This window comes from Salmo salar, chromosome 14 (assembly GCF_965601325.2).
Source record: "Salmo salar chromosome 14, fSalSal1, whole genome shotgun sequence".
In the NCBI taxonomy this organism is placed as follows: Eukaryota; Metazoa; Chordata; class Actinopteri; order Salmoniformes; family Salmonidae; genus Salmo; species Salmo salar.
The window spans coordinates 28,408,491-28,430,277 of record NC_138304.1 but is presented as its reverse complement, the minus strand read 5'-3'; the positions used below and the strand labels follow the sequence as shown (position 1 = coordinate 28,430,277).

At 40.9% G+C, this 21,787-nt stretch overlaps 2 protein-coding genes across 2 annotated transcripts in view; one reads left to right on the top strand and one right to left on the bottom strand.

Annotated features, from left to right (window-relative positions):
* The first annotated feature begins 9 nt into the window (after window positions 1–9).
* coa1 (cytochrome C oxidase assembly factor 1) lies at window positions 10–4,889 on the top strand. Its single transcript, XM_014140348.3, has 5 exons — window positions 10–98; window positions 3,209–3,362; window positions 3,503–3,654; window positions 3,766–3,842; window positions 3,963–4,889. Exons 2-5 carry the CDS (start codon window positions 3,269–3,271, stop codon window positions 4,078–4,080), a joined length of 441 nt encoding a protein of 146 aa, XP_013995823.1. The 5' UTR covers window positions 10–98; window positions 3,209–3,268; the 3' UTR covers window positions 4,081–4,889.
* Window positions 4,890–16,967: 12,078 nt separating this feature from the next.
* LOC106569213 (E3 ubiquitin-protein ligase HECW1) overlaps window positions 16,968–21,787 on the bottom strand; it is a 65,993-nt gene continuing 61,173 nt past the window's right edge. The window contains exon 28 of the mRNA XM_014140349.3: window positions 16,968–21,666. Coding sequence (XP_013995824.3) covers window positions 21,555–21,666 — 112 coding nt within the window. The 3' untranslated portion in view covers window positions 16,968–21,554. The remainder of the gene's footprint in view (window positions 21,667–21,787) is intronic.

Sequence of the window (21,787 nt, the reverse complement as noted above, 5' to 3'; positions counted from 1 at the left end):
TGACGTGTACATAGAACGTGAAGTCTCATCACGTGATATGGACGTCTCGCCTCTTATGTGGTTGCATTTTTTGCTATAAAAACAAATTACGACATTAGGTAATTATTATATTTTCGTGTATTTACATAACGTTTACATGTATTTTAAAATGTATGGATGTGTTTCAGCCAATGACTGGTTTCAGCCCAAGCCAGTTTTAGGTTAGATTTAGGTTTAGGCAGCAATATGGCGACACCCATAAATACAGCATGAATGTCCTCAGTTCAGTCTGTTCTTGAACTGTTGTTGTAGATGACAGTCTGAATTATATTTTTAGAGTAGTGCATTTTCCTCTAAATGTAATTTAGTTGTAAAAGTCTTCGAACGAAATGCCTACACCAGACTAAAATAACGTTTTGCTTGAATGAATTTCCAAGGCTGCGCTACAGTGCTATCCTTGGTTGCACTTACCCCCAAAATACTCTAATTGCACGTTGAATACCCTAGATGGCGATGTTGCCACAAGAAGCCTAACCTTACTGAACAAAAATTGTAACGCAACATGCAACAATTTCAAAGATTTTACCGAGTTACAGTTCATATAAGGAAATCAATCAATTGAAATGCATTAGGCCTTAATCCATGGTTTTCACATGACTGGGTAGGGGCGCAGCCATGGGTGGGCCTGGGAGGGCATAGGCCCACCCACTTGGGAGCCAGGCCCATCCAATCAGAATTAGTTTTTCTCCACAGAAGGGCTTTATTACAGACAGAAATACTCCTCAGTTTCATCAGCTGTCCGGGTGGCTGTTCTCAGACAATCCCGTAGGCGTTAGGTGATCGCTGGATGTGGACGTCCTGGGCTGGCCTGCTTACACGTGGTCTGCGGTTATGAGGCCCGGTTGGGCGTACTGCCATATTCTCTAAAATGACGTTTGGTAGAGAAATTAACATGAAATTGTCTGGCAACAGCTCTGGTGGACATTCATGCAGTCAGCATGCCAATTGCACACTCCCTAAAAACTTGAGACATCTGTGGCATTGTGTTGAGTGGCCGTTTATGGTCCCCAGCACAAGGTGAGCCTGTGTAATAATCATGTTTCAATAAGCTTCTTGATATGCCACACCTGTCAGGTGGATGGATTATCTTGGCAAAGGAGAAATGCTTACTAACAGGGATGTAAACTCATGAAACATGGAACCAACACTTTATAAGTTGCATTTCTATTTTTGATCAGTATAGATTGACACTAATATGAATATACTGTAGGGGATCATTTTAAGAAATACAGTGCCTATAGAAAGTCTACACCCCCTTGAACTGTTTACATTTTGCTGTCAGAAAATTAAATCTAAAAAGGATTACATTACATTTGTTTTCATACAGATCTATACAACCTACTCTACTCCACATTTTCAAAGTGATAGAAAGTCATAGAACATTTTCCAAATTGGAAAATTAGTACTTGGTGGAAACACCTTTGGCAGCTGTCACAGCTGTGAATAATTTTTATAAAAATTCTACCAACTGCACAACTCTTAGGGCGACATATATCCATTGTTTTTGTCAAAATTGCTCAAGCTCATTCAATTTGGTTGGGAATCATTGATAGATGGCAATATTCAAACCTTCTTTATTTTCAAGCAAATTTAAGTCAGTACTGAGACTGGACCACTCAGGAACACTCAACACCTATTGGAAAGCCATTCTGGTGTGTCTTTGGCATGAATATCTTTGTAATGTAAGATGCACAGGTGTCTTTCTTTTCACTTTGTCATACAGGCCAGTAATATGGAGTTAATGCAAAGGTGTTGATCCCTATGTATTTTTTAAGTATTATTGTGGGTATGCTTGTCACCTTCAGGGACTGGGGAACATTTTCCATAACTTTCTTTTACTTTGAAAATGTGGAGCAGGTTGTGTAGAAAAATATCTAATGTAATCCCTTTTTAGATTTCATTAAAGGCAGAAAAACTTGAAAACAGTTCAAGGGGGTGTAGACTTTCTATAGGCACTGTAATATGTGCAAATTTGTACCTGTGTGAGGTATTAAGTGGGTTTTCAGGGTAGTCTTGTGTTTTAAGTAGTCTTTTTCTTGGCTTTCTCTGCTCCAAGACACTGGACTGTTACTATCTACCTGTCTACTTTTTTTAATATATATAAATAATGCCCTACCCAAACCTCATTCTTTCATTGTACAATTATAGACCTACGGCACCCAGTCACACAGAATGTGGTCAGTAAAAGAGGAAATTGTCATTTTAATGTTTGACCTACCCTTACAATTAGAATCCTTAGTTGCTACATCCATTTTTGGACTAAGGCTATTGATTATTGAGGAATATGACTTATAAATGCCTCATGAGCTTAGTTCAATGGTCGTACCCCATCAGAACTCAAAATATAAGCTTGTTTTAGGCCTAATGATTGTAAACAATGTAAATGTCAACACTGTATAGCCTCAAAACATTGTTAAATCTATAATTATGTTTATCATGGATGGTCAGTCCTTGCATCCATAGCTATGTCTATACATTTGAGAGTGGTTACATTTCTCCAGGCCCATCCCTCAGCTTTTTACTAAAACACAGGCGGGGCGACCCTTTGTTATTGTTTCAACTAAAGATCTTAGCTTTAAAGGGATAGTTCACCCTAATTAAAAATATATATATTGGTTTCCTTGCCCTGTAAGCAGTCTATGGACAAGGTAGGACACAAATCCATGCTTTGATTTAATTTGGGCTTCATGTCAAAATCATCCTAAAGTATCAACAAAAATGTATTGTGTAACTCAATGAAGTTACTTACAGATGATGTAGACATGAAGCACGGAAATGTTAAAATAGGTACCATTGATTTCCATTGGATTTGTGCCAAAAATGCTAAAAAGCTAGCATTTAAAACAGTGGCCAAGTAAACAAAACCAAAGCATGGACTGCTGTCCATAGACTGTTTACAAGGTAAGGAAACCAATGTAATTTGGGTGAACTATCCCTTTAACAAAACAGATTTGATAAAGACGACAATAAAGAGTAACAGATCCAATAGAAATATGATTATTTCATGAGTTGGATGATCAATTGTGCAAATTATCTGAATATATGCTCCTTTTGACGCAAAGATTCTGATGAAATGTGGGATGGTTTTTGGTTAAAAAAAGATGTGTTTTGTGGAATTTGTACATTTTGGAGAACGTCTTTATAACATTGTATATCTGTTGTTATACAGTCCACTCCCCAGGGTATTCTTGTCACTGGTACTGTGAGTTTGCTACTCTAAGCAACAATCATGAGGGTCTCAACAAGCAAACTCCAGCAGATGGCCATTTACACCACCTTGTTGACTGGTGCTGGCTGCGGCACAATGTATTACCTTCTGCAAAGTAAGTATCACTCAGTGTAGGTGTTTCCATGAATCATTCATTGTTCTTTAATGTTAGAGAGTGAATGTAATAAAGTGAATGAAAGCAAAATGTGCTCATGTAAGTATTTTCTGCCTGCCACTCTTTGTTTTCTTTGCTAGAGAACTTCTCGCGGTCGGACTACCACCGTCTAGCCCTGGAGCAGCTGAAAGCCAACCAGACAGCCATGGACAGTCTGGGAGCACCACCCCTGAAGGTCCACAACATCCACCTGTCTGACCGACACAACCGGGTGGAACCTTACACCGCTGAGGTAGCTCTCTGGGGGTCATTCCTCCTGTATGGGAACCAACTAGGAGCATCACCAGCATTGCCATTATCCATCACTGTTTGCAAGATATTAATATTACTTTTTATGTTTCAGATCAAAATCCCAGTGACAGGATCTAAAGATGGTGGCTACCTCTACACATCCTCAGTAAGAGACCCCCAAACACTTGGGTAGGTACTCATCAATATTATTCTATATAAATACACTCTTAGAGGAAATTGATTGATCCATATAATGCAATTGAATGCTGTTGTTCATCTTCTGACCCTCTCTTTCCCTGGCGGCACTAGGTGGAATTTAACGCAGGCAGTGCTGCAGCTTAGAGAGGGTCAGCGTATTGACCTTCTCACCTTCACACCACCGTCAAATAAGACAGAGGGACTTGAGACAGGCAGCTGGTCCTCCTGATCTGCTCACCAGTCACCAAAACTACAGTGTGATGTAGGTAGAACTGCTGCAAGTGTCCCCATGTCATCAGGCATTGCGTCGCCATAGCTTTATGAATTTAAGTGTAGATAGTCATATTTGAAAAAAAAGCACCAGAGTGCAGTGCACACCATTGGACACTTATTTAGACAAAAGGGCATACACAAGCTGCCTCTTGGTTTGGAATAACCACAGTAATGTTGATGATTTGACCAATGTTTGATGCTACTGTGTACATGACATTTACATACAGGGAAAATGAAAAAAGTGCTACGTCCATAAAATGTCATGCATATTCATTTTGCTCAGTCCTGAGCAAAATGTTCATCCTACTTGGGAGAATGAAAGGACAATGACAGCGCAGCAATTGTGTCATATGCAGTGGTAAAAAACAACAACATATTCCTAGTCTAATACAATGCATCTTATGAACAGTTCTCCAGATTAACAATGTAAATTGGCAGTGTTGGGGAAGCTACTCTGAAAAGAGTTTACCAGCCACCAATTACTTCACACTGGAAGATGTTAAGTAAACGATATTACTCAATCTGCAATGTCATAGAATACAAATAGCAAGAACAGATAACTCTGTACTATGATGTTAACAGAACTTTTTCTGTTAACAATACTTTTTTGTTTCAGTTGAGAATTAGCCAGGTCTGATGACCAACATTTTTGGGGGAAATTCTTGCCTACTTCACCCATATTTTATTTTTGCAAAAAAAAGTAGTGTTTCGTTCCATTAGTTACCTACACCACTAGATGGCAATAAAGTCATTAACTATTGAAAACACTACAAATATTTGAATTTAGTTGAACTACCACAATGTGCAAAATGTAGTTTAATTACTAACTGAACCACATTTAGTTCAGTACACCCCGACACTGGTAAATGCTTAGTCCAAAGCCATATCTTAATATCCAGCACTTGAGAAACATTTAGACAATGGTTCCAGTTGACCTGTACAGTATCTGAACAACCAGAAATGTTCTCCCAACCCTCAAAAGGAGGTATTGTTCTATGTTTTCAGATTGATTTATTCAGATGTGACATTTTACAGTGAAAATTAGATTTGTAAAATGTGGGAAATAAACGTGGAAATAAACAGTCATATGGCTTTATACAAGTTATGATAGCAAAATACATACATTGTACTTGTGAATTCTGAACATACTGTATGAACATTAGGAAAAGAATGGCAAACAAGCTAAACATGAACCACAACATTAAACAGAAAGTGAAAGAATGGCACCAAACAAACAACGTCAGGAGTTTAATTCATTAAAATGCAATGCAGGCAAACAGAGATATAGTTTGGCTTGTGGAGTAGAGACAGTGTGGTGTGTGGTAAACAATATACAATCAGTAAAGAGTCCATCTACAGTAGGAATGCTCATACCCATCTATCAGAAGATTATCTTCTGTAGGGAACTGAATGGCTCCTCAAACCTGAACCGCTTGGAGACGGCCTTCGCATCCTGAGACAGTCTCGGGGTCGGGCATCGTCGCTCTGCATTATCCTATGGTGTAGGCAGCCACTACTATCAACTCATGAACAAACAAGAAAATGCACATCCAGAGGCTGTGCTCCTAATGGCCAGTGATTTTAATGAAGGGAAACTGAAATCAGTTTTACCCCATTTTTACCAGCATGTCACCTGTACAACCAGAGGCGATAAAACTCTAGAACACTTTTACTCCAGCCACAGAAATGATTACAAAGCTCTCCCCTGCCCTCCCTTCAGCAAATCTGACCATAACTCTATCCTCCTGATTCCTGCTTACAAGCAAAAACTCAAACAGGAAGTACCACTGTGGTACAGAAGTGGTCCGATAAAGCAGATGCTAAGCTACAGGACTGTTTTGCTACACAACGACTGGAATATGTTCAGAATTTATCCAATAACATTGAGGATTTTACCACATCAGTCACAGGCTTCATTAATAACTGCATCGACGACGTCATCCCCACAGTGACCGTACGTATACAGTGCATTCGGAAAGTATTCAGACCCGTTGACTTTTTACACATTTTGTTACGTTACAGCCTGAACCTACACACAATACCCCATAAGGACAAAGCAAAAACAGTTTAGACATTTTTGCAAGTGTATAATTTTTGGGGGGAATATCACATTTACATAAGTATTCAGACCATTTACTCAATACTTTGTTGAAGCACCTTTGGCAGCGATTACAGCCTTGAGTCTTCTTGGGTATGATGCTACAAGCGTGGGACACCTGTATTTGGGGAGTTTCTCCCATTCTTCACTGCAGATCCTCTCAAGCTCTGTTAGGTTGGATGGGGAGCGTCTCTGCACAGCTATTTTAAGGTCTCTCCAGAGATGTTCCATCGGGTTCAAGTCCGGGCTCTGGCTGGGCCACTCAAGGACATTCAGAGACTTGTCCTGAAGCCACACCTGCGTTGTCTTGGCTGTGTGCTTAGGGTCGTTGTCCTATTGGAAGGTGAACCTTCACACCAGTCTGAGTGCTCTGGAGCAGGTTTTCATCAAGGATCTCTCTGTACTTTGCTCTGTTCATTTTTCTCTCAAGCCTGACTAGTCTCCCAGTACCTGCCTCTGAAAAACATCTCCATCGCATGATGCTGCCACCACCATGCTTCACCGTAGGGATGGTGCCAAGGTTTCCTCCAGACGTGATGCTTGGCATTCAGGCCAAAGAGTTCAATCTTGGTTTCATCAGACCATAGAATATTTTTTCTCATGATCTGAGAGTCCTTTAGGTACCTTTTGGCAAACTGCAAGCGGCCTTTCATGTACCTTTTACTGAGGAGTGGCTTCCGTCTGGCCACTCTACCATAAAGGCTTGATTAGTGGAGTGCTCCAGAGATGGTTGTCCTTCTGGAAGGTTCTCCCATCTCCACAGAGGAACTCTGGAGCTCTGTCAGAGTGGCCATCTCCCTGACCAAGGCCCTTCTCCCCCTATTGCTCAGTTTGGCCGGGCGGCCAGCTCTAGGAATAGTCTTGGTGGTTCCAAACTTCTTCCATTTAAGAATGATGGAGGCCACTGTGTTCTTGGGGACCTTCAATGCTACAGAAATGTTTTGGTACCCTTCCCCAGATCTGTACCTCAACACAATCCTGTCTCAGAGCTCTGGACAATTCCTTCAACCTCAGGGCTTGGTTTTTGCTCAGACATGCACGGTCAACTGTAGGACCTTATGTAGACAAGTGTGTGCCTTTCCAAATAATGTCTAATCAATTGAATTTACCACAGGTGGACTACAATCAAGTTTTAGAAACAACTCAAGGATGATCAATGGAAACAGGATGCACCTGAGCTCAATTTTGAGTCCCATAGCAAAGGGTCTGAATACTTATGTAAATAAGGCATTTCAATTTTTATTTTTTTACTACATTTGCAAACATTTCTAAAAACCTGTTTCCGCTTTGTCGTTATGGGGTATTGTGTGTAGATTGAGGGAAACATTTATTTAATCAATTTTAGAATAAGGCTGTAACGTAACAAAATGTGAAAAAAGGGAAGGGGTCTGAATACTTTCCGAATGCACTGTATCCCAACCAGAAGCCATGGATTACAGGCAATATCCACACTGATCTAAAGGCTAGAGCTGCCGCTTTCAAGGAGCGGGACACTAATTTGGATGCTTATAAGAAATCCCGCTACGATCTCCGACGAGCCATCGAACGGGCAAAGCATCAATATAAGACTAAGATTGAATCCTACTGCGCCGGCTCTGACGCTCGTCAGATTTGGCAGCGCTGCAAACTATCACGGATTACAAAGGGAAAACCAGCCGCAAGCTGCCCAGGAAAGATAAATACCTTCTATTCCCACTTCGAGGCATGCAACTATGAACCATGCATGAGAGCACCAGCTGTCCTGGACGACTGTGATCTCGCTCTCAGTAGCCGATGTCAGTAAGACCTTCAAACAGGTTAACATTCACAAGGCCATGGGCCAGACGGATTACCAGGACACGTACTCGGAGCATGCGCTGACCAACTGGCAAGTGACTTCACTGACATTTTCAACCTCTCCCTGTCCCAGTCTGTAATACCTACATGTTTCAAGCAGACCACAATAGTCCATGTGCCCAAGGACGCCAAGGTAACCTGTCTAAATGATTATTGCTACTCACAGATACTTACACTGACTCTCCAACATGCACACATGCATATTGACACCACTCACACATAGTTTAGTTTTGTCTTTCAAAATCCTATTTTCCCTAAGCCTAACACTATACTAGGCCTAACTTCTAAACCTAACCTCCAACCTTAACCCTAATTGTAACCCTAAATCAAATCAAATTTATTGGTCACAGTTTTTTTAAGAACCTGAGCCTAAAACATCATTTTTCCTCATGGGGACTGGTGAAATGACCCTCGTTCTCAGAATTTTCCTTTGAGGACTTCTACAAGGATAATTAAACAAAAAAACACACACACACTTTTACACTGCACATTGACTCGGTACCGGTACTGCTTGTATATAGCCTTGTTATTGACATCAATTGTGTTATTATTTTTTGGAATGTTCTTTTCTTACTTTTAACGCTGCATTGTTGGGAAAGGGCTCGTAAGTAAGCATTTCACAGTAAAAGTATACAACTGTTGTATTTAGCGCATGTGACAAATTAAATTTGATTGATTGATTTGATTTTGATTTGCTTTAATACCAGACAAAAGGTAGTTCCGCGTTATTTACTACCGAAGTGAGAAAATGCTCATTATCTATTGTATTGTAGATGTCTCTGACCAAATAGTATGAGATAATTTCAATTCACAATGATGACCTTTTTTCAGAGCATTTCTGTTTGGTTTTTGTCTCCCGTGCATTGACGGACCACTCAATAGTGCAGAGAGTGATGCTTCAAAGTCACGTTCCCTCACATTCCAATTTGCCTAGATTAGAGCTACTAGCCAAGCTAGCCAAGATATCACTCACTGGGCACTTTCAAAATCGAGATGAAAACATGAATACAATGTAACACAAACAAAATGTTATATGGTCAGAACTATAAATCTCTAAGAATGAGTACTGCCGTTGACCTACACAGCAATCATCTCTAAAGCACAGAAATACATACAGCAGCCCCAACACAATTATTAACACAAATATTCACCTACAATTCCACATCTCTGATGGTATTCCATTTTCAATAAACATTTCAAAAATCCTTTCTTAGACTTATGTTGTCATTGATTAGACTTGTGCAGTCATTGATTAGACTTGTGCAGTATTTGTGCAGTCATTGATTAGACTTGTCAGGAATTAGGCTACAGTCATTTGTGAACAAACATATTGCATCATTGCACATGCGGTTTCAAATGAACAGGAAAGTTCAAGGCAAAGTTCAATGTTAAGATGGTGACCATCAAGCTATTCAATGTCTGGAATGCCTTGAGCTTTATACAACGTTGAAGTCATTGGACTAATAATGAAATTAGTAACTTTAGTGCATATAGTTAGTAGATGAGCAGCTGGTCCTAATGGTAGTAAGAAGCCGCAGCTTTCTGCCATCCCTCTAGCCTGCTCTACTCTAGTCAGCGAGGCGTTTCAGATGCTAGAGCAGGGTTTAGGGTTAGCTTGTTTACCCTCCTACTCAGGCAGAGGGAGACAGGTAGTCTTTCCAACTCACTGCACAATAAATCCCCCATTCCCTGCAGTGGGGCTTGGGGTATTTACTGTTCGGAATGTGAGTGGCAACTTTCTGCAAGTTGCTGACTCTCCTCAGCGCTTACATTTTAGTAATTTAGCATATGCTCTTATCCAGAGAGACTTACAGAAGTGAGTGCATACATTTTCGTAACTTTCTCTGTACTGTTCTCAGCAGAGCAAAGCTGGAGGAGGAACCTTGCTCTTCAGTCCTGACCTTTCCTCCTCTTCCTCAGGAACATGGCTATGTACTCCATCCCTGTGCTCTTCTCCACACACCTCTTCACTATGGCAAACTTCCCCCTGGAGAAAGATAGGGGACTTAACGTTGAAGGACATGCCTTAATAATGAGCACACTGCCCCTTACAACAGGATCAAAACACATAGGACTACAACGTGATAAACCATTTATTAATAGGTCTTAGAGAAGGCTAACTATAGTGATGATAGTGATTGTTAATGTTGATTATGCATTTTGGTGGATAATCAAGATTGTTATTTACATCCAACTAGTCTGTCTTCCCTTGATTAGAAATGTATAGTGAAATTGAATGATTGGGAAATGGGCAATAAGGTGGCACAGACCATCAATTGTTGTCATGGTCACTGAATAAGTCTTTGTCTCCCTGCATTCCTTCTTCATTCAATCATTATTAAACCAATGCGACCTTCAAGCTCACTCAACCATTGCTTTTAATTACCCACTTTAGTGCCCAGAAAGAGAGCCTGGGTTCATCAATGACCTCATGCAGTATTATTGGCTGGCTCGATGTCACATTTTGGCTCCCGGCTTAAGTGTCACGAAGTCTACCGAAGGTGGCTCCTCTCCCTGTTCGGGCGGCGCTCGGCGGTCGTCGTCGCCGGCCTACTAGCTGCCACCGATCCTCTTTTCCGTTTAGTTTGGTTTTGTCTGGTTTTGTGTTACACCTGTTTTGAGTTATGTAATTAGTGGGGTATTTAGTCTTGCTGTCTGGGTTTAGGTTTTTGTGCGGGATTGTTCGTTTGTTGCCTGTCGTGGGGTGTTTTAGTTTTCTACATTATTTTTGTAGAAGACGTTTATTTTGTTGCTGGACTGCGCTCCAACCATTTTGAGGCGGACATTGTTATTTTTGGTGTGGTACGTTTTTCCTTGTTCATTTTCCTATTGGATTTGTTGGAACTAGGATAATAAACATCCTACTCCGTATATGTGGTCTCCTGCGCCTGACTTCACCCCCCATCACTCTAGTGAGCCGTGACATTAAGGCTCCAATGACTGTCTACCCTCAGAGTTTATCACGTGCAGTGATATTCAGGAGTCAGCAAATCAAGTCTTCATACATACACACGTAAGGACTATAACATTTATCTAAACTATCTAGCATAAGGCCATGCCCAATACTTTAACATAATTACAAGATGTTTTCCAACTGTTGTAAATAAGTGTCTTAGTAGTAGTAGGTTCCGAGTAGTGCCATCCATGCCTCGATCCAGTTATTCACAGCGGTATGTCTCTAGCCTTTAGCCCTGGCTGACGTTGTAAACCCTGACGCTGATAAACCCATTCATGTCCTCGGTGAGAGTCACACCGAGGACCAGGTGCATGGGCTCTCTGCTGTGTGCATATGAGAAAGGGATTATAAAGCAGAGGGTAGGTGGGTTAAGGTGAGAAGACACTCAGCCCAAACAGGATCACTCTCACCACAAATTAATAATCTTGAAAAAAAAAAAAACGTATATATATTTACCTGACTAAGTGTTTACACGACTACCTGGACAAAATTGGCCCAGGCAAGGGACTAAATTCAGCATATTCCCAAGAGGCCTGATATCAGCACTCAAACTCATGTTATAAAGCCTGTGTGACTTGTAACTTATAAAAATGAAACTCCCACAAGCTATTTTACACATGGTCACACCTACACACATGGTCACTCCTACACACACACACAGTTGGATACTACTGCACTGTTGGAGCTAGCAACACAAGCATTTCACTACACCTGCAAGAAGATCTGCGAAATATGTGTATGTGACCAATAAAATGTGATTTGATTTGACACACACATTTTGATAAACTAGCACAGAAGAGCTCTAATGATAAGTCACTAGTGTGTTTCCCCAACATCTCCAGGTTAAAGGTATGGCCATGCAGCTACGGGAGGTCTGGCTCAAACTGGATTACAACATATTACCTCTGAATCACAGACAGCTTGGCAGCCCAATTAGCATGGCTTAGCCTACTCCTCTGTTGCACTGACCAAATCAAAATGTTATTGGTCACATACACATGGTTAGCAGATGTTAATGCGAGTGTAGTGAAATGCTTGTGCTTCTAGTTCTGACAGTGCAGTAATATCTAACAAGTAATCTAACAATTCCACAACAACTACCTAATACAAACATCTAAAGGGATGGAATAAGAATATGCACATATAAATATACTGATGAGCGATGACCGAGCGGCATAGGCAAGATGCAATAGATGGTATAAGATACAGTATATACATATGAGATGAGTAACGTAAGATATGTAAACATTGTTAAAGTGGCATTATTTAAAGTGACTAGTGATCCATTTATTAAAGTGGCCAATGATTTGAGTCTGTATGTAGGCAGCAGACTCTCTGTGTTAGTGATGGCTCTCTGTTAGTGATACCATGCTGACTAATTACATTATTTAAGGGAATTAACTCACTAGTACTGAACCTGGCCAACTGTAGTTTACAATTCAACAAGTTATGCACTGGAAAAGATTGTAATACTGTAACTTGTCTCAGCTGTCCAGATAAACCACGAAAAAAGATAAATAGATAAGAGTGCTAATCAAAGAGTGTCCATGGTTTTGGAATAGATTAGATGCTTTTGCATGACAAATCTCCTGTGACTTCAGTTCTCTTTATGTTCGGTATGTCAATGGCTAGATTCACTTGCCAGTCTTGCACTCACAGCTGGGGAAAGTGACTACTCAATGGGGATATATAATTGTATTTCTTTGTCATCCTGAAATCTTTAAATTGAAAACAGCGACTACAGCTGGGAAGTTGGTTTGCTGTCTAGTGCAATGTCAAATACCTGAATCTATGTTAAAAACAAAATGGTCCTTGATCTATAGTAAATTATTAGATGGACATCCAATTGATGGTGCCTGAAGTTGTTACCACATTAAACACTGATTGAAAAGGACAACCATGCTCTATGATTGAAAGAATCCCAAGTTAGGAACATGATTAGAATATTATACACCAGGCAGAAAATAGCCTGTAGCTTTTTTAATAACCCCCAACCTCTTTGCCAGGTATAACGTTGTACACGTCCTGAAATGGCTCGGTCCTGATTGGGGTTTTGATGCTGTCCAGAAGAAGCGCAGTGGCTCCTCGGTTTGTCTCGACCTGACGGCGGCTTCTCACGTTGATGATCCGTGGACTGGCTGGTGGAATCATTCTTGGTTAACCTGATGAATACTCTGTCAACAGAAATGTGCGCTGTTGGGAGCGTAACAAAGTGTCCTTTCTTTTACTGCGTTTTGGAGAAGTTTTCCAGTTAGGGCATTTCTGACCAAATTTACAAATGTAATTCTAGCCAATCACCCTGTGTATAAGAACATACCCAAATGTTATCCGCAGTTCTAAAGCAGTCAGGCAGAGAAACAGTTGTTTGACAGGCTGCTCTGATAACCCTCTTGACAAAAGTCACTATAGCTCTGAGGCAGTGGCTGATAATAGCTCACCAGAACGCACAATGGGCGAATCATTTTTGCATCGCCCGGTGCCCCGGTTGGACGGGGCTGGCTCATTTTAGACCATTCCATTGGTCGTAAAATAAAATCTCCACCCACTTTGGGCAATCTTGGAAAACGAAACATTTCCGAGTTAAAGGAGCAGGGCGGGGTCTTGAAATGGAAGGAATTCGATGTCCCAGGCATGCCCCTTGTGAACGGGGTTAGCATTGATTGTATTCATTTTGAAACCGGCCTGCCTCCCGCAAGTGAGCCGGGTGCCCCTGTCAAAGACGGCGAAGTCGGCTGGAAACAAAAGTGAGGTATGTCAAGCACGTGGAGTAATGAGTTAAGATTCAGTGTTTTCACATGCATAAGCGTTTGCTCTTTATTAAAACGTATATCGCTTTACCTGCCTTCCCAAGGAAAACTACAAAAATGGTAGCCTAATGTATAGCCAATTTGATAGAAAATGCATGTTTGATGTTTCTGAACAATGCATCATGCTGTTTTGTTGACATTATGGCCCGGTGATGGTCGATTTGACCCGGTGCTCCTCCCTCACCGATTTCTTGCACAGTGAGGTGAGGAGCCATATCCCGGTTTACCCCGGTTCAGTCTAATAGAACTCCCACCTTGAGCTCATTATGTAGGTAGCCCAGCTTGAATAGCCTCAAGGGATGCCACTGAAACACTACACACTACTGAAAGATGACATAGGATTGATGGTCACAGGAACAAGCATTAACAATTTCTTTATTCACTTTTAAAAAGTCACACATTTGACTTTGAGTCAAGTAATGCTCTTAGGCTGATGACTAGCTATAGCTGATTGCTGTTTATGTTCTTTAAATATGAGAAAATGATATTTTATTTGTCTATAAATCAGCCTATTATTGTATTCAATGACAAAATAAAACGTCTCAATCGAAATGGCTTACAATTCACTTTAGTTAAAGGGGCAATGCAGTCAAAAATGTGATTTCCTGTGTTTTATATTTCCCCACTGTGAGGCTGGAATTATACTATGAAATTGTGAAAATTATGATAATACCCTTCAGTGTAAGAGCTGAAATTTCAGCTCGTTTTGCATGGGTGGAGTGATATCACCAGGCAGCAGAGGTGGCACCACAGGTCTCCTGATGGTAACCAGGTAAAACTCAGGAACCTAGTTGTAAAGTTTGCCCTATTGCCTGGGGCAAGTGAACTGAGCAGTCGGACAAGTTGAGCCTTCTCTAAAGTTGCCCCAGGTGATTTATTTTGACTAAAAACAACAAAACTGTAAGGAATTCCAGTAGGCGTATTCTAAAACTGATCTTTCTGGCTCATCCCCATTGTTTAAGTGAAAGAATGACAATTTATGGCATTTGTGGCAGTCGGGCAAGTTGAGCCTGCTCTGTGGTTGTCCTATTGGGCAGGGGATAAAAAAAATGAAAACAACCAAACTGTAGAGCATTCCAGTAGGGGCATTGCAAAAGACGTAGATTATTTTTAACCTGCTACACTGTTGGAAGCTATGGTGAACTTCGATTGGTTACTCCTGCCACAATATCAGCTTTGCTCAACTTTAGTCCCGAACTGTTCAGCTCCCTCACTCAGTCTCACATCCCCAAGAGTCCCCCTCCCATTCCACCATCTCTAGTGTGCAGTCCAGTCAGACGTGAGCTGCGCATTGAGATCTTGAAAATAGAACCAGAGCACCATTTTACACTTCAGTAGAGCAAGCCTCTAATGGACCTGGTGCCATCTGGCCAAGGTTTTGTTGTCATTAATAGTGGAGCCAGTGCGCTCACGCCCATGAATAGGAGCGGCTTGCACTCGGCAAAAGTTACATGCTGACTACACTGGCCACATGCATGCTTTCGTGCGCGCCATCGCACACACGTTTTTTGGCTAGAGCTTTGTCAAATTTTGGTCCGGAGTCGTACAAAATCGGGTGTTTCTCTACTCTGACTATTAACACGAGAAAAGCTAGGCATCTTCCAATCCATTTCTGAGCCAATGCATTCTAACAATGTAATAAATACATTTCATATATGCTAATGCAAAAACTCATCATTTGGTTGTGTTTGAGGGTTTTAGGTAGACCAACCTTTTAGAATACGAAGAAAAAAAACACCCCATGCTATATGTAAAAACTAAAAACCATAAAACACCACAATTCAAGTGTTATGCACCATCACAAATAAATGCATTATTATTTTGTTAAGGCAGGTCTTTAGATTATGATTTTTCAGGGGGTGCTGCACCACCCTAAGCACCCCTACTTCCTGCAGCTATGGTTAGACCTACAGTTGATCAGACTGATACAGCATGTCAGATCGCTAATGTTTAGGTGAAGGGTTGCTACAACTTTTCTGTAAAGAGTTTTTGCTTGTGTCTGGAGTGAGTTATTTTCCCATTGCTAAAATAATACTGGAAGAAAGTGGAAAGATTGCTCTGCTTTCTGTTGAGGTGCGCCATGCCCGACCCACACATGCTAGTCGGAATTAGGAAACTCCAAAATTTGTGACTTGCTAACTGTTTGAACGCAGCATGTGTATAACTACAACCAGTTAGCAAGTCGGACATTTCTGAGTTTTCTACTTCCGACTAGCACGTGAACGCGGCAATAGTGCACAAGTTAACAAATTAGAAGGCAAGTTAGTCTAAAAAACAGTAGGCCTATTTTGTTCCTATTTTCAAAGCTTTCGCGTCCACATTTTTTATTAAACCAAATCAAAAGTGGTGGGGCGCTGCCTAGCTTTCAGGTTACACATCCCTCCCATTAGGCTCCTTCAATTAGGTCCCTCACTCAGACCACTCCCAGACAGTCCTCGCTAAATTATTTCTAAGAAGCTATTTATGTTTCTTTTTGACCATTTTAATTGAAAACAAGGCAACCGTAAACATGTCAAGGATGCAGCGCCCCCCTCACCCCCACACCCTGGGCCAATTTAGATATCGCATTAAAGTTCAGTTAACAACTATAGCTCCCACCTTGAGCCAATCACTGTAATTGTGTAAATGCCAGATCTCTATGGCAAGACACATCATTCACTCAAGTTTCGTCAAAATTGGCCCAGTGCTGTCTGAGATACTGCATTTGACTAATAAACATACAAACGAACGTACGGAAGGAGACAGATCCACTGTCCCTTCCCTGATTTCACAGTGGGGGACAACAATCACAGTAAGGTACTTAATTGTTACCCAGAAATGATTTGATATTGAGATAAAAACAGCTGCATTGAACCTTTTTAAGAGGCATTTTAAAAGGGTGTTTCTATATGCAGACACTCTGCTGCAGGCATAGGTCAATTCAAAAGTCTTTGTAAATCAAATCCACTCCCATATGAGATTACTATGACCTTACCACAGATGAAAGTTATAATTATTAGTTCTAATAATCTCTGAGCGTAGTGTCAGTGGCTCTGCCACACTTTGGATGTGTCACAGTGCTCTCTAGTGGTAAAAGATAACAGCATTTAACATATACTGGGGACATATCACTATTCTTTGACACTCATAAAACTAGTAGAAGAAAGTAGGTGCTCAACGAAGTGATTTTTTTATTGACGTTCATTAACAGTATATTTGCTTGAATTGAAAGCGCAGCCTGAGAATTACTGCATGTGAGCCCAACAGACAACCAAAGAATACTGTCGGGCCAAGAAAATCTAGGAGGACAGTGGGGACAGACAGTGAAACATATAGACCTCTGAGAGGGTTTCTGAGAACAAAATAATGGTTGTAAAACGTTCACTAGCTGCCATCTCTTAAAGAGGAAATATCATGTCAGATATTTTCAAAATAGGCAACAGATTGATGTTTGAAAATTGCATTGCTTGTTCTTCGCCACACAAAATGTGCATAGCATGAGACATATTTTCAACAGTAACTTAAACATACTGCATAAAAACAGTGTAGAAAATAAATAAATAAAAATACATTAACTCCCTTCAATCTTGTACTGTATATCTGACATTTTGTCATTTCAAAATGATTTCAGGAACATCTTACTGAGTATATTAGAAATTGTTATACATTTCCTGTATATCTTACAGCCTTCCAATTTTATAATGGCAACTATAAATGCACTCACTATACATTCCAGAATCTTAATTTTCCAAGGAAAGGAACATGAGATAAAGTGAACAGATTGGATTAGAAACATAAGTCATGTAAGTACAGTAGTATTTAATGTAAGTTTCTGGTGTCTCTCTTCTAATATCAAACTATAACGATGCACATGAAAAGATAGGACATAAACAATTATTGAATTGGTCTGCAATCAACTCGGTTATAGGCTTATGTCTGTGTGACAGTGGCATGTTGTCATATACAGTGTTTTCATGTTAAGGCATGGCATTTGCAGACTATAACAGCTGTCATATCCTATTATGATAAAGTCGCTATAGCATATGTGCATTAAATGTCAACATGAGGGTAAATTAATAAAGCAACCCTGTGGGGTCTGTCCTAAAGGGTGTGGCATGGCAACCTGGAACTGACAAAAGACACTCCAACATGACGTCCATTTTGAGTCAATTACATTTTCATCATGTCATAGCATATATGGCTATGGGCAAGGGTAGCCATACAGGCATAAACTGAAACAAAATCAAACATGTTAACTCTGCTAAAACACAAGCGGTAACAGGTCAACAGCATTGTATGCTACTGTATTTCTTCCAGCAAAAACTATATTTGCAAGTGGTGTTACATTTATAAACATTTAAAAATAGAATCGATTTTTGTTTGAATAGTGGTATACATATTTCAGGTGAATTTACTAAGTGTTAAATCCTTACAAGTGCAACAAATATTCAGGAAGAATAAGATCCAGTACAATCTAAACACAATACCCGCAAATGTACTTCAAATCATCTCTCTCTTGGTGTTTGAAAATTCTAACAAAAAACTTCAATATGTCATGTTGTGTTTTCCATGCTTGAAAAAAATCATGTAAAAAACACATGAAAATATATTTTTTTAAACTTCCAAAATAATGTGTGGTGTTATTCACAGTCTACCATATACAGATGAAACAAATATATTTTGTGATAATGAAACATTCATAATATCCTGACTGAAGTGTGTTGAAACAAGAGAAAACGCACCTCATGTAAACATCAAATGGTTCTCAAAATCAAGAGGGGAAAAATACGTTTTCACATGGAGCACATCAAAACAGTTATTCTTCTGATCAGACATTGGTGATAAAGTGGGTTTCTTCACCTCCCTTCACTCTAATGACTTACAGTGAAACTGTGGTTTGTGTTAATTTCCCAATCAACATCAAGGTTTACATCAATTCCACATATTTAGCGATAACACATTGTTTTGAATTTAGTTACAGTGCAGTATAACAACTAATATCCTTAGAATCCTCGAACAGTCATTTTGAAATTGTGGGAGGGTCTTGCTATACTTTTGAATCTCTCTTGATACACTGCTCAAAAAAATAAAGGGAACACTTAAACAACACATCCTAGATCTGAATGAAAGAAATAATCTTATTAAGTACTTTTTTCTTTACATAGTTGAATGTGCTAACAACAAAATCACACAAAAATAATCAATGGAAATCCAATTTATCAACCCATGGAGGTCTGGATTTGGAGTCACACTCAAAATTAAAGTGGAAAACCACACTACAGGCTGATCCAACTTTGATGTAATGTCCTTAAAACAAGTCAAAATGAGGCTCAGTAGTGTGTGTGGCCTCCACGTGCCTGTATGACCTCCCTACAACGCCTGGGCATGCTCCTGATGAGGTGGAGGATGGTCTCCTGAGGGATCTCCTCCCAGACCTGGACTAAAGCATCCGCCAACTCCTGGACAGTCTGTGGTGCAACGTGGTGTTGGTGGATGGAGTGAGACATGATGTCCCAGATGTGCTCAATTGGATTCAGGTCTGGGGAACGGGCGGGCAAGTCCATAGCATCAATGCCTTCCTCTTGCAGGAACTGCTGACACACTCCAGCCACATGAGGTCTAGCATTGTCTTGCATTAGGAGGAACCCAGGGCCAACCGCACCAGCATATGGTCTCACAAGGGGTCTGAGGATCTCATCTCCGTACCTAATGGCAGTCAGGCTACCTCTGGCGAGCACATGGAGGGCTGTGCGGCCCCCCAAAGAAATGCCACCCCACACCATGACTGACCCACCGCCAAACCGGTCATGCTGGAGGATGTTGCAGGCAGCAGAACGTTCTCCACGGCGTCTCCAGACTCTGTCACGTCTGTCACGTGCTCAGTGTGAACCTGCTTTCATCTGTGAAGAGCACAGGGTGCCAGTGGCGAAATTGCCAATCTTGGTGTTCTCTGGCAAATGCCAAACGTCCTGCACGGTGTTGGGCTGTAAGCACAACCCCCACCTGTGGACGTCGGGCCCTCATACCACCCTCATGGAGTCTGTTTCTGACCGTTTGAGCAGACACATGCACATTTCTGGCCTGCTGGAGGTCATTTTGCAGGGCTCTGGCAGTGCTCCTCCTGCTCCTCCTTGCACAAAGGCGGAGGTAGCGGTGCTGCTGCTGGGTTGTTGCCCTCCTACGGCCTCTTCCACGTCTCCTGATGTACTGGCCTGTCTCCTGGTAGCGCCTCCATGCTCTGGACACTACGCTGACAGACACAGCAAACCTTCTTGCCACAGCTCGCATTGATGTGCCATCCTGGATGAGCTGCACTACCTGAGCCACTTGTGTGGGTTGTAGACTCCGTCTCATGCTACCACTAGAGTGAAAACAACGCCAGCATTCAAAAGTGACCAAAACATCAGCCAGGAAGCATAGGAACTGAGAAGTGGTCTGTGGTCCCCACCTGCAGAACCACTCCTTTATTGGGGGTGTCTTGCTTATTGACTATAATTTCCACCTGTTGTCTATTCCATTTGCACAACAGCATGTGAAATTTATTGTCAATCAGTGTTGCTTCCTAAGTGGACAGTTTGATTTCACAGAAGTGTGATTGACTTGGAGTTACATTGTGTTGTTTAAGTGTTCCCTTTATTTTTTTGTGCAGTGTATATCACAATGTTCACAAAATCTTGGTAAAAATTATTTATTTTAAGTTCTTTATGGACAATATGCTTTGGTTATTCTTTTAGTAGTAATACCCTTCAGCAGCCATTTTCTCCTTGAGAGATGATGATGAGCCAGTCCTTTGCTGATGTCCTATCCTGGGATAATCCTAGTCGCAGCAGTATTTGAAGTGGAATTGCTGAAGTTGGAACACAACGTTTTGATATAATGTTGGTTGTAGTGGTCCTTCACTTGACAGTTTTTGAGGCATTTTTCTCCCTCTTATAATGTGAATTGAGGGATTTCTTTAGTGATAATTGTGGTTGTGATTGGTGATAGATTATGTGACAATGCTAGCTGAGGCTGTTGGTGCAGAGATGGACTAGCCGATTCGTTGGTGTGATTTGTTGAGTCAAGGCCCTGAGTACTGTTATAGGCTGAGGTCAAATAAGAGCTATTGCATACAGCTTGGTTACTTTATGCAATATCCCCTTAACAAAGGTACATTGTAACAGGTGAGTAATGCATGCGGTGGTGGTTGGCTTTTCCTTTTGCTTGTACACTGTACATAGATTGTTAAAAAAGAGAAACATACAGTCCTCTGGCTGTTGTCTTGAAATGTACAGTAAAAAGGGAGTGTTGCATACAGTAGAATCCCCGGTCCTGAGGCACAGGATCCGACAGTAAGATCTTGACTGCTTTCCAAATGGAACCCTATTCCCTAGTGCAGGGTTCCGCACGTGATTTTATTTACATGGACATAAAAGACTAAAAACACCAGCAAATCAGCTCCAAGTAATTTTAACTTTGAAAATCTGTTCCAAAGTATTCCCACGCATAATAGAGAGATATTGTGATCATATACAAATGTAAGCAAGGCTTGAAGTGATTGTTTTAGTGAAATATTATATCTGTTTGGGATTCTTGCGGTCAATTTGCAGTCTACAAATTATTTGTAATTACAGTATGCTTCTGCCCCCTGACCATCCGCTCAAGAAAAAATTGTCCACAGGCTGAATCTAGTTGATGATCCCTGCCCTAGTGCAATACTAAGGGCACTATATAGGTAATAGGGTCCCATTTGGGATGCACAACGTCTTTCTCCTTCACTCAAGGCCAAAGGTGCTGGTCTCCTCCACCGCGATAAGCAGTTTATCATAGAGCATGGTGTAGGAAAGGTACGGAGGGAGATCCAGCCGGTTGAAGCATGTGTGTGCCCTGGAAGATCATCAGCATTAGACAACCACATCAACAGAATAGTTTTTCGCCAAATGCGTTGTATGTGAAAGTTATGCAGGGGTTTGAAGGATAACATAATTAGGAAAGTTGGAATCCAAAG

Bases quoted from the DNA above. Each gene is read 5' to 3' on its own strand.
- coa1 (XM_014140348.3), top strand. From the start codon at position 3,269: ATGAGGGTCTCAACAAGCAAACTCCAGCAGATGGCCATTTACACCACC. The intron at 3,655-3,765 runs GTAGCTCTCTGG...TTTATGTTTCAG, and splicing joins TGGAACCTTACACCGCTGAG to ATCAAAATCCCAGTGACAGG. The intron at 3,843-3,962 runs GTAGGTACTCAT...TGGCGGCACTAG, and splicing joins AGAGACCCCCAAACACTTGG to GTGGAATTTAACGCAGGCAG.